General features: G+C 39.3%; 2 protein-coding genes across 2 annotated transcripts; both read right to left on the bottom strand.

The window, feature by feature from the left end:
- Positions 1-6,025: 6,025 nt before the first annotated feature.
- Positions 6,026-7,928, bottom strand: foxd2 (forkhead box D2). Its single transcript, XM_016471763.1, has one exon. It carries the CDS (start codon positions 7,566-7,568, stop codon positions 6,459-6,461), a length of 1,110 nt encoding a protein of 369 aa, XP_016327249.1. The 5' UTR covers positions 7,569-7,928; the 3' UTR covers positions 6,026-6,458.
- A 3,626-nt stretch (positions 7,929-11,554) lies between these two features.
- foxe3 (forkhead box E3) lies at positions 11,555-13,139 on the bottom strand. The gene has a single exon (XM_016471750.1). It carries the CDS (start codon positions 13,020-13,022, stop codon positions 11,754-11,756), a length of 1,269 nt encoding a protein of 422 aa, XP_016327236.1. The 5' UTR covers positions 13,023-13,139; the 3' UTR covers positions 11,555-11,753.
- Positions 13,140-17,635: the final 4,496 nt, after the last annotated feature.

The raw sequence follows: 17,635 nt of genomic DNA, 5'->3' as shown, positions 1-17,635 counted from the left end.
GGAGCCTCGGTCTCCTTACAAACAACGCACATACACATTTAAACAAAACACGGAGGCTTTTATCGGTTATCTAAAAGCGGAGAGGCTACGGGGTCAATTGGTTCTGAAAGGAGTCCATTTGGGTAACGGTTAAATTTTCAAAATAATTAATGTGTTGAACCCAAATATTGTGATTTGTCCGTCTCGCTTTTTGATACACAATTCTCCTCAAGGGGTTCCCGCCACAGTGTCAGTAGCCAGGAGAGGCTCGCGCGCGCGGTGGTCCGGTCAGCTCTGCTAAAGACATTAGCGCTGGGCTCGAGGAGAGCGAGCGCGGGAGGCTCATAGACAGCGCTCACTTCTCTAAATAAACATTAGTCTTAAAAAGTTTGGCCCCGCGACCTCTCTCTGATCGCATTTCACTCTGGATAGTAAACTTCATTTTTATCGCGGGACTTTCCCATTCTTTCCGAAAACAGTCTTCGGTTTACGACGATATGAAATGCATACACTGACAAAGTTTCTCTTTCACCTGGCTCTGGAATAGACGTGTATCCCATTTCTTTTACTGTGGAAAATAGAGCCGTTAAACGTGACACGGGAATTAAGTTTTAATTTCAAGATGAAAAGGTATGCATGCTTCTCCGTTGAGAAACGTGTTTGGATTAGTCCTGAAAACCAAAAGATCATTATTTTGTTTAGACAGACCTCAAAATTTCACTCTGAGGGAAAATTTGTCTCCTAGAGTGCAAGAGGGAGACGTTATGCCGTTATCTGTGGCGACTACATCCCCACATTTCACTTAAGATTTTTCTCAGTCTGTCACTGATAGGTTCTTGGGACTAGCTAAATTGAAAAATCACTACCCTTGTTGCACCATCTGTATTTATATGTCATTTTCTAAATTGGAAAAGTGTTATAGTTTCTATAGTTAAAAGCGAACCGTAGTTATTATTTGGCTGTGAAGAAAATAATTTTGAGAGGTGTGCCACTCATGAAGGTCCGGTTTGCATGCAAAGCAAAATTAAGGCAATAAGTAGGCTAAATGAGTCAAGCAAACCCGAGAATAAGCCATTCAAATCATTTAACTCATTCAGTGGTTAAAATAGGCCTTTTTTTTGGTAGCGTAGTAGTGGTATCCTGACCGGATAACGGGAGCATGCTCGCGGACAGACGACAGCTGCCCCTCTCCATCAAACTAAGAGTTTTTGGGTCACAAGTTAAGTCCTCGGGCTTCCATAACGCTAACACTAAACCGTCTCTAAGCCAGGCTCCGCTTCGGTGACATCCAGGCCACATCTTGGAGGAGTGTGCGTTACTGTTTTCTGGCAAACAGAGAAGACGCACGGGAGGATAAGTTGGGCATGTTGCCATGGAGACCGTCATTATACGGACCATACATCACTTTTTGTCGAGCGGTCATTTTTAGGTCATATAAAGAAGCTATTGTGCTTATCTGATGACAGAACAGATTTCAGAATTTTCTTCAGTAATCGCTCATCGCGGTGATGCCCGTGTGTTTCTCTGTGTGTGGGATGGCAGGCCAACAGCAGGTGTCCTTCAGTGAGTCCCAGTGAGTCGAAGTCGATGGGGCGAACACTTCCAAAGTTAATATTTTGTTTCCAGAGAAGAGGGGAGGCTTGTATCTCTGCTTTATTTACACATTCTAAATTAATTAAGCAGAGTATTCCTCGGTGCGCTAGAAAAACATGGAGGGGGAGATGCTGGGCTGCGAAGGGAGGGCCTAATTTATTGTGGCCGTACATTTCTGCTTCATGCCAGGGTGTCAGGGGACTCGGCCGACGGCATTCCTTCACAATGAGGACTAGAGCTCCCATCATCTGTTTATTTCACCGCTTTAAATGAAAGAGCATGTTAGAGACGCAGAGGAGAGAGAGAGAGAGAGAGAGAGCGAGAGAGAGTGAGAGAGTGAGAGAGAGAACAGCAAAGTTTAAAGACATAAAGTTTATTGTGGAACCCACTGATAAATGTCTTAACGAGCAATATGATTAGGAAAGTTACAGAGCGCCAATATTTCCAAAGCCACATTGTAATAATAAAACATCTAATATTGACTTATGCAGGTTTCGTCAATAGGTTTCATTATTTTACATTAATCAAAAAATGAAAATAATAACAAGGACATCACGTTAATGCGCATTAAAAAAAAAAAGAAGTTTGGACCCGATATCATGTTTTTAAAAACGGCCTCAGGGAGATGAATAAAAACTTGTAGCCTATATCAGGCTAAATGTACCACGAGCACAAGCACGAGCGCGCAGCACCGTGTAGTTCTTGCAGCAGGTGCCCCAGTTCATCTAAGGTAATATGTATCTCAGACTCATTTTTATATCAAGACGCTTTAAATAATTTTCTAATTATAACTATAGAACTAACATTGATTTACAAGCTATGGTCTTGTAAGTAGATCCCCACTAATACTAGACACGCAGTGGAGTGTTGTTCGTCACAAGCCAAAAACAACAACGGCAGCTATTTAATAGGCCTAATAATAATTTTGAAATAATGCGTTAAACTAAGTCTTTTTAAATAAAATATCATAATATGCAAGAAAATTAATTTTAAAAAATATATACTGCCACTTCCAAATGTATAGCTCAAACCATGGCATAGCCTATTTGATATTTTACACATTGCATTAATATTTTTAAAGCTGACGTTTGCTGTATGAAACGATATGCTATAATCTTTGCTTATTAGGTTAATGAAAGGTTGAGAGTGTGGTCTGCAAGCAGCCTAATCATGACAGAAGAATAAGAAATCATTGTCAGCGCTTTTATGCATTATTCGAACCAAAAATATGAAAAACAGTGCCATATGTAAATTCTTTGTTCGTTACTTGAATTGACCATAAATTAAATAATAATAAGCCTACACATTTATCATTCAAATTAATTAATGTACAACACAATTTATAGTTAATACACCATTTATCCCGACGAGATAAAACATTGTTAATGTATTCTGAATGATGCCTACTCGTTTTACGCGTCCAGTGAAAGCCGTTTCTAAAAGGAGAAAGTTATGAAAAGCGCCTGCTGTACAGCATAAAAGCCTGAAATTATTCATGTTCACTCATGCTTAAAAATATTCCGACATTGTTAAGCAGACATTAACTATAAAATATTTTAAATTACTTATCTAGAATATAGGCCTTATGTAAAATTAAATGGTAATAGAAATATCTAAATGAAATCTAAAACAAACCGTCATCCCCTACAACAACGATTAAAAAGAGAAACTTATGCGTAACTATCCTACATATAGGCTACACATTTATTTGAATGAAATGTCGATCGGATAGCGTTAGTAAAGGTGAACGTAAACTTACATTTTATAATCAACAGCACAGTCAACAGCACAGTTAACTGAAACAAAATCACTGCACGCAACAGGGTGAACCCCGTAATTTGGATGAACAGCAGTGCAAGAAAGCAGACAAGAAAAGCGGACAACGTCGCAAAATGTAGAGAACATATAAAACACCAGGCCAGAAGCAAATACGCAGTTGTTTTAGAGATATCCGTTTTTAAATTACAGCGATATAAGAGATAGGCTAAGTAGAGATAGGCTACGCTTTGCTCCACGCGAAATCGTGGGTGGTCCCCTCATGGTGTAACTAACGCGCCACAAAAAAAAAAAAATGAAAGCGAAATGAACGGCCAATTAGTGGGATTTAAGGCCGTAACCCATGATTTACACTTTCGATCCGATTAAAGGAGAGTGATGTGATTTCTCATGGAAAGACAAAACAAGACTGAAAAGTACTGAACGTCAAGAGAGAAGATAAACGTCCCTTTTACATTAAAGCTAATCTCGCATTTCGCCTCCTTTAATCAACAGCCCATCTTTCTGAAACTTAACTAATCACCACAAATTCATTAGCTGTAAACTATGACATAGACGTAAACACGACCACATGTAAGCAAGCGCGGTTATGAGGACATTTTTCTCCTTTCCATTTCATTCATAGGCCTCGAGTACAGTTTTATTCGCTGTAAGATCAAAAGTACACTATTGTGTAATGCTCCTTCCTCTCTGCTGCTCTCTGTCACTTCCGACCAGCAATACGTTTGTCGTCCTTCCTCCCAGTCTTTGCTAGAGAAGCACATGACCTCTGCCCTCAAGTCAGCCTGATGCCCCAAAATAAAGTCACCCTATTTTTTTAATGCATACATAAATACATAAGCTAAAAAAATAAAAACATAAATAAATATAGAGTATAATTATTATACCCTTGGTTTAATTATTCAGTATACTAAGCATCACATTTCTGAGTAGCCAAAAAATGGCATTTTTTGGCTACTCAGAAATGCATAAGTCGCGCATTAGCCTATATTAATTTACGTTAATACTCAAAAATTGAGTAACTTACAAATTCTTAGACTCTGCAGCTCGTTCTTATAATTTCACAAAAAATTTAAAAACAATAATAATTTAATATAAAGGTATGCCTTTATAGCTTATTAAAAAATACAAAATGTTTATAGACTATGGCTATATTATTATGACAGAAAAAAAAAACACTTCAGTTTCACGCGCAGTTTTGGCTGGTGGTCCAGAATTATTTGCAAAATACGGTTAAACTATTCGTTTGGTCCACTTTTGTTCTCATGAAAAATGGCCCAATATTTAGCTTGTTTTTTAGATGAAACATCATACGACGTTTTGAATTAATAGGCTACAGCCACGACCGACATGTTTGCATTCGCTTTAAAAGGATTTGCGGAGTTGAAGAAGAGAGAAAAATACGGTGAGTGAGTCAACCCTTCCTTTATGCCTAACAACCAGTTGTCAAAAACACCCCACGAAGCAAATTTACCCATTTGCGCACGAAGCAAGTAAATAAAGGCAGCTTTTTTATACCACCTTCTGAACAGTACTGTGTGCTCGGCCAACTCTGAAATGAATTAATCAGTCTGTTTTTCGCACTACGGTGAATTCCCGCTGCTTCTTTTGTACATGTCTCAAGACAACACAGATGACATGAAAGCGGACAACCGAGAGTCTTTTCAGACGATCGCCTTTCAGAAGCAAATGTGTGTGGCTTGTCTCGCTAGGGACCACTTGCTGGGTGCCCATTCAGGCCTTAGGGACAAGGTCTTCAGTGACAACATCAACAAATGGGCAAGAAGCTGCATTATTGTGGATTAGATTCCAGATGAAAAAAATGCTACCACAAATTAGCAACGAATCCTCAAAAGACATCGTGGGTATCCATGTAGAACCCTCACATTCAATTATAGGCTTTCAAGCGTTGATGTTCCCATTGCTTTAGCTCTTTGTCGTTTGCCAGAAACTGGTCAATTATCATGGCTCAAAGCGCCACACAAGAGGAAACGTGCCTTTGGCCTTCAACGTACTAAATACTGGTGTGAAATTGTCATACACTATGATTAAAATTTTTTATTTTTTTTAATCTATTTAGCCTAAAGCCTTAATAAATAATATGTGGCAGCAAATATTAAACTAACATTTTGACAATGTAATTATATTATTGTTGTTTGAATTTGAATAGTCTCATTAGGTCTAGCATTGTATAAACTGTTTTTGGTTTAGTGTAATCATTTTCACCAATGTGGTTAAAATTATTGGTTTTCCTAACTGACAGTTGTTTGAACATCAAATATAATATTTTGTGAATAAGAGTTAGACAACTCTGTTAGGCTGCAGGCTGATAGGCCTGTTTGAAGACTAAAGCGAAAATAAGTTAACGAAAACATCTTCAAAATTCACAAACATTTATTGTCTTGCCAATACAACAAAAAATGACCTATGGACATTGTTTTGTCTCTTTACATATAACATTCTTTTCACAGATATTTTTTTCAATGGAATAATGAAATATGTATTAACAAGAGTCAGACAGAAAGAGGTAATGCGATTTACACCAAGAACCACATAATCATCTATCAACAGAAATAAAATAAGAATAAAATTCACCAGAACACTTCTGTTGAGAGGACTAGAGGAAGTGGGACGTTAACCTATGTAATCTATTTACAGCCCCTATTGTCTCTGGCAATGTGCTTTCAAAACAAGTAAATCCTGAGTTTTAAGTCTCGGTATTGACAGTGCTTTTCACAAACTCACAAACTATACAAAACAATAAAATAATTAAAACAATCTTCATTTAAGTCAACCAAAAGAGGAAATTCCATGTCAATGAGTACAAACTATTTGACTTTCTGGACAAAACGGCAAAGGTCCACTGGCCGTTCAAAGGTGAGATCTTAGCTTACTATTTACATGGTCTTAACTTCCTCTCTTCAGTCTGTTTCTCTCTTCAAAATCTTACATATTTACAGTTCATAAATATACTTAACTATCCTTTTATTTAAGAATTCAGAAACATGAAACAGGCGGCATTTTATCTTGCAAAAGTGTAAATCCTACCTTAGCAAATGACGAAACAACCATATTAAACTGGACTTCTGCACTTTCTATTGGCTGCCACTCTAGAAATGGCAATTGTTAAGGCTTGACGTTTTGCTCGAGAAAGTCTGTGTGCCGGGCTGAAGCATCGTTTCCTGCGTTAGATTCAAGTGGTTCGTGGCAGAAGCAAGTGTGGGAGTCAGCATGGCCAAGATCTGAGCCTGTCCACCCGGTTGTGTGGTGTACGGCGAAGCTGGTGAGCTAGCCGCACCAATTATATTGTCTATTGAAAAGGAAGGCCGACTTGGGCCATTAGTGTTCGTTTTGAGAGGCCCCAGACCAGAAAGGGTCGGGCTGAGTTGAGGATAGAAAGGTTTTCTCAGCTCGGTACCTAAAAACGAAGGCAAGCTGTGTGGCGTGGAGAATATGGAGGAAGGCGTTGGGAGAGCACAAGGTGCGTGTTGGAAAGGGAACGCGCCTCCCGGGTGGTGTGGGTGATAGGGGTGATGCGCGTGGAAATTTTGCAGCTGTAGGCCGTAATTGTAGCCGTACGGTCCGTAGCCGAAGCCAGGTAGAAATCCCCCTGCTTCCCTAAGGATCTCGTTGGTCTGGTGTCTTTTGAAGCGCTTCCTTCTGCGCAGAAAACTCCCATTGTCAAACATGTCGGCGGATTCTGGGTCGAGGGTCCAGTAATTGCCTTTGCCCGGGTTACCGGGTTCACGGGGTATTTTGACGAAGCAATCATTTAGTGACAAGTTGTGACGGATAGAGTTTTGCCACGCGGGGAATTTCTCCCGGTAATATGGGAACCTGTTGCTGATGAACTCGCAGATCTCGCTGAGAGTCAAACGTTTCTTTGGGCTCTGCAGGATAGCCATGGTTATCAGGGCTATATAAGAATAAGGGGGTTTCACCAATGCATTTTTCCCTGGTTTATCCCCCGTTAACGTACCGGTTCTGTTGTCATCCCGTGGCCCGACCCGGTCAGCCGGACAGTCCAAGCTGCTTTGGCCCGGAGAGATTGCGCCCTCCCCCGCATTCTGGGATAGATTGTCATCGGAGTCATTGTCCAAGTGAAAACTATGATGGTGGTGAAGATATTTACCCTCTTTTACAATATCCCCGCCAACGACATCGATGTCCACATCGTCGGACAGAGCAGAACTGTCCGACATGTCCGTCCCCAGAGTCATCCTTGGAGAGTCTTTTTGTCTTCCTCTCTCGCGTTCCGTGTCCAGTCTCGTGTAGCACCCAACACAAGCAGTGTGTCCCTCTCAGTCACTTGTGCGTTCTGGAACCACAAAACTACAGTCCTCCCGAAGCCAAGAATATATTTTCTTCACGTCCGGGAGCCGCATAGAAAATGTACCTTAAGAAACGAAAAACACTCGAAAGGATCACAACAGACTTGCATAACACAAAAATCGTCCAGACCTCAGAGCGCTTTCAAGTCTAACTAGACACTCGGTTAGACCTCGATTTCCTTTTCATGGAGCGTAGTTGGTCCGAATGCGATATGAACTTTTGGATCTTATGAATAGCACTATGACTATACATTCACTAACGAGTTTTCAGTTTTCATTTGTCGAGCATTTGTTATCGTGTACAGTCGCAGCGATGCGCGTGAATGAGCCTCCAAGTATACCCTCTCGCGGCTTCCAAAAACTATTTATCCAGGCACCGTAATCACGTGATCAGCATGTCAGTAACCAGGAACTACGGGAAGTTTAGAGCCGAGGAAAGCAGCAGAAGGCAGAAAACGGCAAGTACGTGTTATCAACTCGCCTTAACAGTGTATTTAACTGACATTCGCGACAAATGACAAAAAGAATACTGATAAAATAAAATAAAAATCCGTATAGGTTATATGACTGGTTAAATCCCGCACGATTTAACTTTAATAAAGCTGACGATTTTTCAAAGATGTGACAACAAATAAACTGGAAACGCATAAATCAAATAACATCACACCTTACTGCACTAAATGATTTATTATTTTTTTATGTTGCTTAAAATAATCAGCATAATAACAATAAGATATTAATAATGATCCAAATAAATAATGATTAGATACTTTAGTAATAAGTCAAAGATATAGAAAATAAACAAAAGACAGAAAGAAAGAAAAGCACTGGCATATTTTATTTTTTTTTGCATCAAATCACCAGATGAATATTTTATTCCATTGGCTATAGAAGCAGAAATTGAAAAAAAAAAATGTAAATTTCCTAAATAAACGGACACATCAAATAATAGGTTACATGGGACTGAAAACAGATATATTTTAGGGTCACAAAGAAACAGTGATTAATTACAAAATTGCACAGCACGATTAGGGACAAATTATTTTTATATTATTCAGGCTTTGTCAAAGTTAATCCACAGTTTAGCATACAGAGGTCACAACATAGTTCACTGCACGTATTTAAATATTTCACCATATTTGTAAATATCCTTGTATTAATTTGCATTGCAGAACAGCATGAATCAATAGGCTAAGTTATTCTAGAACTCGGCAGGTACATGGACTGTTTTAATAACATTTATTTATTTGGCATGAAAATAACCTTAAATTGTATATAAATATAACAATATATTTTTACAAAAAGAGGGTGAAACGAAATTTGCGTTTAGTACAAAATCTCATGAGTTCGAATTCTAAGAAGGTTACTTTTTTTAGTGCCGTTATTCACCTCTTTTTTCCCAGTCAGGAATTCCGAACACATCCGTTTATGGATACTATGTAAATATTCCCTAACGTATATAAAATCTCAATAATCTCTGCAACCTGATTGAATTCGTCATTGCTTATGGGTAGATGACAATATGCGCCACAAAACGTGCTGGGCATCGAATTCATATTTCATTATGCTCATTATTCATACACAAACCCCAAGACCCAGTCTGTGCCTCAGTTAGATTAAATATGTTCCACATGATATGCCAAATTTCATGCTCAGCATGCTTTGCGATTTTATATTCCGTTTTCCATAAGAATTTCTATTCCATTAAGCTAAATATGCGTCTTTTCTGTATAGAAATTAAAGTGCATATAAAAACAGGCATTTCGGTAATTAAAAATATTTTAGTTTAATATTTTACTAGACTGTAGTTTAGTTTGTAGTCTTAATAGCTTAAAAGGAGTTAATTGCTAAACATTTCAGATAAAAAAAAGTATCAACATTATAAAAGTTCATGAACTGCTTGTTGGAAACGATGGCGGGGACGGAGCAATCTGTGACACTTACAGAACAGCTGCCTATGGGAACCCAAACTCAGAGGTCAAGTTAGCACCTTATGCAATTCTTCTGTCTCATCAAATAAGATATTTGATTTATAAATTCAATTGTTCAAAATATTTTCTCAAATTGGTACTTTTTTCAATGCCTTATGAAATTCAGTCTCTATCTTAATATACAGCGATCGAGTAGGCCTAAATAAACTTTAATAACACTCTTTTCTGTCTGCTCAACAGATCAAAAAAAAAAACGAAAGAAAGAAATGTCGTGCACGTCTAGGTCCCTGCACAACATAAATGTCATAGTGCAAACCACAGGCGACACTCTGAAAAAGAACCAGATAATCACCGTCGGGTTTTGGCCTATAAACTGACAAATAGGCTTCCCCTTCCCTTTTCATCCTTGCCGCTTTTAAGTGGGCTCACCAGTTGATGTGTTGATGGCTGACAAGGAATAAAAGGACTCTGTACAGCGCACTGTAACTCTGTAACATTTTTAACCAAATGACTGCCACCTAGCGGTTCTACGGTGCATCCCACACAAATGAAAAAAGAAGCGCGCTTCAACTCCGTAAACAAATCAAACAAAAAATAACCATGCAGGCCACTTTTTTTAAATGTATTTTTTATTTTACGAAAACTAGTATTGTGGCTCTTAAAACGTAGCCTATTATTCATAAATAAAAATGTCGTGGTAATTAAATGGACCTTGTGCTGCAAAAAGTCGGAGGACCACAACGACATGGGCTGGGTTTCTCAATAACTAATCATGCTCTTAATTAAATTAAGTCACTCTTTTTCTTTCTTTTTCACGCCGTTTTCTCAAACCAGTAGCCTATATAGGCCTGTTGCATATCAATAAAGAAATGAAGTGCATCGTTAGTGTTTTAAGAGTAGACTAAAATAACGCCAAACAAGAGTTTGTCTCTCCATTATGAAGAGCTTGAAATTACCTACAAGCATGAAAATTCATCTTGCAGAGGGGCTGAACATTCAATAAATAAAACATTCTGAATTTAAAAAGGGGAAAAAATAGAATTCAAAAACAGATGCTCAATAAATACAATAAGTAAAGTTTAAAAAGAAGTGCATTTAATGGCACTGCACTTGACGTGGATCATAAGGGACGCGGTTACATTTAGCCTATTGTGCTCCTTTGAAAACTTACAGGCCTACACACAACTGAAAACGTTCAAAACAGAGTTATAGGACAGGCTACAAAAATAGAGAAAGACTGCAGGGTATTGTTTTAAACGCTATTTTTACCAAAACATTTTATTCTCGGAAATAATATGATTTTGCAGATAAAACGTGTGATGAAACGTTTTCTACGTGCTTCATAGACAACCATGTGTTTGGACTAGCGTTCTTAGCGTTATTAAACCCAGTCATGGCCTAAACTTTGTGGTGACTGACATCTAGTGGATTTTTTGTAAAATGCTCCAAATCTGGGTTTTATCGCATTTAGTCCAATAATCAGTCGATGTCGCCTCCTCACCTGCAAAATAAGTGGACGATTACACAATTTGTGATTGAAGTTAAAATATATAGTGCATAAATGATATTTTATAGGCGTAGCCTGTGTCAAAAATAATTCAATTAAAAATAATTCTGATTTCTTTCTCTAGCGAAGACCCACAGACTATATCAACTGACTGAACTATTTAATAAAATGTAGGCCTATTAAAAATGTTTAATAATAATAGTCGATAAATAGAAACATTGTGTCGAATGTTAAATAACTTCAAATATTTAAACGGTATACTGCTATTAAACATCAAATTGGAAGATTCAAGTAACAAGATTATGTGTAGGCTATTATTGTTATTGTTATTATGTTGGATTATTGAATCAAATTGTTCTGAACGACAGTTAAATAGAGAACAAACGAAAAATTATTACACAAACACATTTATTTGCTTAAAATATTTACATTGTTCAGGGGGTTGTTTGTCCTCTGATATATAGCCAAACAAATGTTTCAGACCTCATGTCAATAACAGAACTGTAATTAATTTTATACAACCCAAATAACTTGTTAATTCTGTCACATTGTACACAACTTTTGTTACATAATCAAGAAGAACTCAATCTCGTGGCCATAGTTAAGCAGTGGATCACGTTGTCAGTGCAGGAGTTTTTACATGTATCGCTCCAGTCCTGAGGCAAAATTGGCTTGTCTCATATATGAATTATTGTAGGAGTTCATTGTTGGTCCGGAGAGACCTAAAAGTGTTTCTGTATGATCTGCGCACGACCCAGAACGCACAGGGGCCAGCGAAATCCTGTTTCCCGAACAGTACACCTGTGAACCTCCCGGTGAGAAGCTGGACTGCGTGACCCCGGACAGGTTAGTGGGCGAAGCCGAAGAGGGGTACGTGTAGCTGGTTGTCATGTTTGAAGCAAGAGGTCCAGTGTTCCTGTTCAGCATGTTGCTCGTGGGATTTATCGGTTGTGTCTGAAAGCAGGTTGGGTCAGAGGTGGATACGGAACAGCTGGAGGTCATGGCACCCAAGTCTCCAGCACCCAGGCCGAGACACTGTAGGTTGAGATCTCCTCCACTCTGCATCACTGTCTGCTGACTAATAATGTTATCGATGCTGAACATCCTGGGCTGGCCCTGCGTGACCCCAGCCGATGCCTGATAGCGAGGCAGCATCGCCGGGTGCGGAGAACCAGCCAACTGAGACCCGTAGCCAGGCGTTACACCCGGGTACAAGGTGTTGGGGTACGCCTGTCTACCCATAGGTGTGGGCGTAAAAGCGCTCGAGCTTTTCATGTACCCAGGATATGTGCTAACATCAGTCCGCTTGAAGCGCTTCCTCCGGCGCAAGAAACTACCGTTGTCGAACATGTCCTCAGCGGCGGGGTCAAGCGTCCAGTAGTTTCCTTTACCGGGCCTACCGGGCTCCCGCGGGATCTTCACAAAACAGTCGTTGAGGGTGAGGTTATGCCGTATGGAATTTTGCCACTTCTTGGAATTCTCGCGGTAAAACGGAAAGCGTTCCATGATGAACTTATAGATGCCGCCTAGAGTGAGTTTTCTCTCAGGTGAATTGGCGATGGCCATTGCTATAAGCGCGATGTAACTGTAGGGAGGTTTACCTCGCTGCACTGGCCTTTTCCTCCGCCGGCTGCCAGTGGCGGGTAGATGTTCTTCTGTTTGACCCAATGAAACCCCTTCCTCCCTGTCTGTATTTGGACTGCTGCCCCAAGGCTCGGCTTTGATCAGAACACCGTCCTTGGTTCGGGCTTGGTGGTTCAGCGCTGGTTGAGGAAGAGGAATCGGGGAGTCCAGGCTCACGTTGGGAGACACCACCACTGGACTGGCCGCCTCGGCTGGCAAGTGCTGGGACTCTGCCGTCATGTTGCACATGCCCGTGAAGTATGAAAAACTTGCAAGATTCATAAAAGTTGTCTTTTAAACGTTTAGGATTGTCAGAATTGTAAAATCCCTTCAATTTGCCCACTAAACAGGGTATAAAAATATTGACAATAATAAAATAAGCGTGCGCCCAGCTTTAGATTAGAGAAGTGTTTGTCTAACCAGGTGAGTGAGTCGGGGGGAGTTTTATAGAGCGGGCGGAGTGACGACACGGGCCTCATGACGATCGATTGGGTGACAGTTCTTCCCTCACTAACAACGAATGCGAGGTCAGAAAATCAACGTTAAATGCATTTTGGACGGATGAATTTGTATATTTTACAGCCTGTTATTTAAAGACATATCTGATTAACCTGATTAAACACCAAAATTCAAGAATAAATCACACAAAAATTATATTTAAAAAAAGTTAAACACGGGGAAAAGTTTTAAACATCTAACCTAGCTTTTTCATATTTCAATATGAGCTGTCATTAAGAGTTTATGCTTCTGTCCTTCAATGAAAACAACAAGGAAGCAATAGGCTACTTGTGACTATATGGAATATACATTGTGAGATATCAGATAAGGCAAAGTGGCTTACATAATAGCTTCCACTGACTTGGGGGTCTTAAGAGTAACAGGATTAGGAAGGAAAGGTTGGAGAGGTGGAGGTTAAATACCTACTAAATATTGTAAGCTGAACAGTTTCACGAAGTATGGCTTTCTTCACATCACAAAGACCTGGAACATTATGAATGTGAATACTCAATTTGTTGATCATGTTTGTTCACTATAAAAAAAAACACCATTAAGATATTGTTGTTGTTGTTTTTTTTATCTCTGCATACATCCCTTTAAACTGTAACCATTTCTGCCAGTATACTCATCAATTAAATGTAAAGCGGTCAGAAAGTGCAATAAACTTTTCTTTGCAGGTTGTCACTTTTGCATCACTTTGATTTGAGGCTAAATGTTTTACAGTGCAAAAAAAGTCACAGACCGCTCACTGCAAGTTCTATCTTTGATCTCTCTCTCTCACACACAGTTTGCCCAGGGTTCAATGTGTATCCAGGACAGAAACAACACATAGAAAGGCTGTAACAGACTTCCCAAACTACCTCTCAATCCACCAATTGAAAAATAAAAACAGGCCTTTAAAAACAATTGAGCTGTGAAAGCTTTACAGAATGTAAAAAAAAATACTGCTGGTTTATTTGTATTGTCCAACTTGTGACTATAGAGGGATGGGTGTTAATACAGCATCATAGCACTCAACATCAATTTCTCGCCCAGGATTTTACTGATCGAATTAAAGCAAGACAATAATAGCGTGCACATAGAATTCTCATCAGCTTTAAAGGAATAGTTAAGCCTATCAGGGAATTACTAGGGCTTTGCTTTTCAACACAAGGGATCTATAGCAAGGTCTGGAGGTAGAATGTTATCCTGCACCTTTTCACTCTCATGCCTAAAACTCAAAGTAAGTTTTCTAAACAAACAACCCATAAACAATTTAAAACAGGTAAGTTCATGCATATTTGGGTAGGCGCGAGCAAAAAAAAAAAAAAAAGTGATATGAACAAGAGGGAGAACAGACAGACAGTATTCAGCTCTGACTGATAAGAAAGAAATGGCAGGATGAATAAGACCAGAGTCATAAGCCATAAAAGCATTCACCCCTGCCCAAAGCACAAAGCATGCGGCGGCCCCAGCCCCAGCCCAAGCCCCTCCCTGCGCCCAGACGCACTAAGCCCAGCTGGCCGAACAGAGCGGCTGGCTAACAGCTTCAGACAGGCGTGGGATCAGGGCTGTATCCAAGCAGGATCTGCCCCTAGTGCTGCCAGGTCAGGCAGACAAACAAGGGCTACAGCCAGGAAACAGCCCCTCCTCCCCCGCACCCTCATCCAGCAGCCCCAGGGCCTACCATCTCACGGTAATCCCCGTAATATTACTCTCTTATCACACACACACACCAGAGATACACAATCGGCCAACTCTTGAAAAAGTGCTGTTCTACTTGGTTCGTAATGCTTATGTGTCTGCATGAACATATGCACACTGTGGTACGCATTATATCATGACGAGTCTCCAACAAGTGAATATACAGTAAAGATACAAGATATAAGTGCCTCCCTAGGGGCATTGTTTGAGGTTGCATTGAATTAAATGGACTGTTAAGATTTAATGCGCCAGGAGCTATTAAAGTAGAATACATGTCTGTTTCCCATGGATTTTATGCAACCTCAAGCAAAAGCACAGGGAAAATTTTCCTGTGTTATTTGGACACCTAAAGGGTAGTTCACCCAAACAGAACAATTCTTTCATCATCTACTCACCCACATGTCCTTCCGAACCTGTATTTTTTGTGTAGACAAAAAAATGAAATGCAATGAAAGACAATGAAGTTCAGTCAGGCCAATGGGGGCAAAAAACAGTTGAGACATGTACCACAGAAGAAAAAAGTCATAGGTGTGTAAATTATAACAGAATTTTGTAACATTTTTATTAAATATCTTTTGCAAACAAATCAGTACCATTTCTCAGACCCAACTTCACTTTTGTGAAATGTTTTGCTTTAAAAATGTGCTCATGCTATCATTCTTTAAAATATATTTCATTTGGGTTGATATTTTGTTATTTAATGGCATTCATACATTTCATTTTTATTAATTTATTTTTGCATAGAAAAAATGCATACAAGGAAATGCATTTGGGTCCAATGGGAGCAAAAACAGAAGAAAAAAATCACGCAGGTATGGAATCACATGGTGGGGAGTAAATTATAACAGAATTTTTATTTTTAGGTGAATTTTCTTTTAAAATGGCATTTCATTAAAATATGAACACAAATTCCATTTGCATACAAGTTCTTTCCTCAGAGCTAACATTTGTGAAATGCTTGAAAAATGTGATTGTGCTTAAAACATTTCCCTTGGGTTGATATTTTGTAATTTAATGCAAGGACATTCATACATTTCTAAGTGTTCCATACATTATGAAGCCACGTATGTCTATGAATATATGTCCCACAACTCACCTAATTCTAACCCTAAATCTATGCAATTATTTTTCATGTTGGAAGAGATGTTTGAAATTTAGCTTGGTAATCTGTCAGAAGAGAGAGAGAGAGATGTGAAGGAAGAGAGAGAGGGAGAGAGAGAACTGCTGAGTAAACACTTGGAACTCATTCATTTGCACACTGGCTCCAGGCAGGGCTGGGATTTGAGAGGGGGTGCATGAGAAAAAGAGAGAGAGAATGAAAGAACGAGAGGGAACGAGAGAGGGAAAAGCGAACGGGAGAAAGAGCTGCCCCTTTTCTTACCCAAGCTCATCAAGTACGGGCCAGGGCTCCTGAAAACGGCAGGATTAGTGGAGGGCCGGGACTCGTTCAGGTCGGCTCAGCCCACATCACCCCTGTACTGCACGCTACGTTGCTTCGCTAAAGCGCTCCAACATGGTTCTCACAGAAACACACACACATACACAAAGACACAATGCATATACACACTTACCAGCACGCTCGCACAAGCATGCGCCATGCATAGGTCACTGACATTCTCGGCAAAGAGCAGCATTATCATTTACTGTAATTCTTGACACATCAATGTCCACAACAACACATACACATGACTTCATTATAGTAGTGAAAATGTTTTTTTCTTTTTAATCTGGAAATTATAATATTTAGTCTTCTGGCAAACCTGTTGATATCAGTAGGATGACTTCAAATGTCCTCACAAATCAGTTTTCACTTATTTTTAGACATCACATATATTAGTCAAAGATGTATACAAACACTTTTAACACATCTACATGTCCCAATTTATTTCTATCTTGTAGAACTGCATTCAAGTAATATTATGAGGGTGCAACACTAAAAATCAGAACATGATTTGTTTGTAAGCCTCCAATAGCACCCTCATGTTGTTTCAAACCTGTATGAGTTTCGTTCTTCTGTTGAAGATGAAAGAATATATTTCGAAGAATGTTGGTAACCAAACCATTTTTTTTTTTGTACTATGGAAGTCAATGGCTACTAGGCAACTGTTTGGTTACAAACATTCCTCTAAATATCTTTTTTTTTTAAGATCAACAAAAGAAAGAAACTCATAGAGGTCTGGAACAACATAAGGGTGAATAAACAATGTGCGAATTTTCATTTTTGAGTGAACTATCTCTTTAAGGAACATGCACTGGTTGATCTTATGAACAAACTCTTAAAGGGTTAGTTCACCCAAAAATGAAAATTCTGTCATTAATTACTCGCCCTCATGTCGTTTCAAACCCGTAAGACCTTCATTCATCATCGGAACACAAATTAAGATATTTTTGATGGAATCTGAGAGCTGTCTGACCCTGCATAGACAGCAATACAACTGAAATGTTCCCACGTCCAGAAACGTAGCAAGGAGATCGGTAAAATAATTAATGTGACATCAGGGGTTCAACTGTAATTTTACGAAGCTACGAGAATACTTTTTGTGCACAAAAAAAACACTTTATTCAACAATTAGTCTCCTCCGCGTCACCCTAGCGCCATTTTGGAGAGTATCCGCTGGACGTAAACAGCATATGCTGTTCTGTGTCAGCCACGTCACGCCGGATCTGTTTCCTATGTTGTTGTGATTTGATCTGAACGGAAACAGCGTATCCGT

Source organism: Sinocyclocheilus anshuiensis, unplaced genomic scaffold, assembly GCF_001515605.1.
Source record: "Sinocyclocheilus anshuiensis isolate Anshui unplaced genomic scaffold, SAMN03320099.WGS_v1.1 scaffold1403, whole genome shotgun sequence".
NCBI lineage: Eukaryota > Metazoa > Chordata > Actinopteri > Cypriniformes > Cyprinidae > Sinocyclocheilus > Sinocyclocheilus anshuiensis.
Note: the sequence above shows the minus strand (reverse complement) of the source record. Positions and strands in the feature narration are given on the sequence as shown.

Coding starts and splice junctions, on each gene's coding strand:
- foxd2 (XM_016471763.1), bottom strand. CDS start 7,568: ATGACTCTGGGGACGGACATGTCGGACAGTTCTGCTCTGTCCGACGAT.
- foxe3 (XM_016471750.1), bottom strand. CDS start 13,022: ATGAATCTTGCAAGTTTTTCATACTTCACGGGCATGTGCAACATGACG.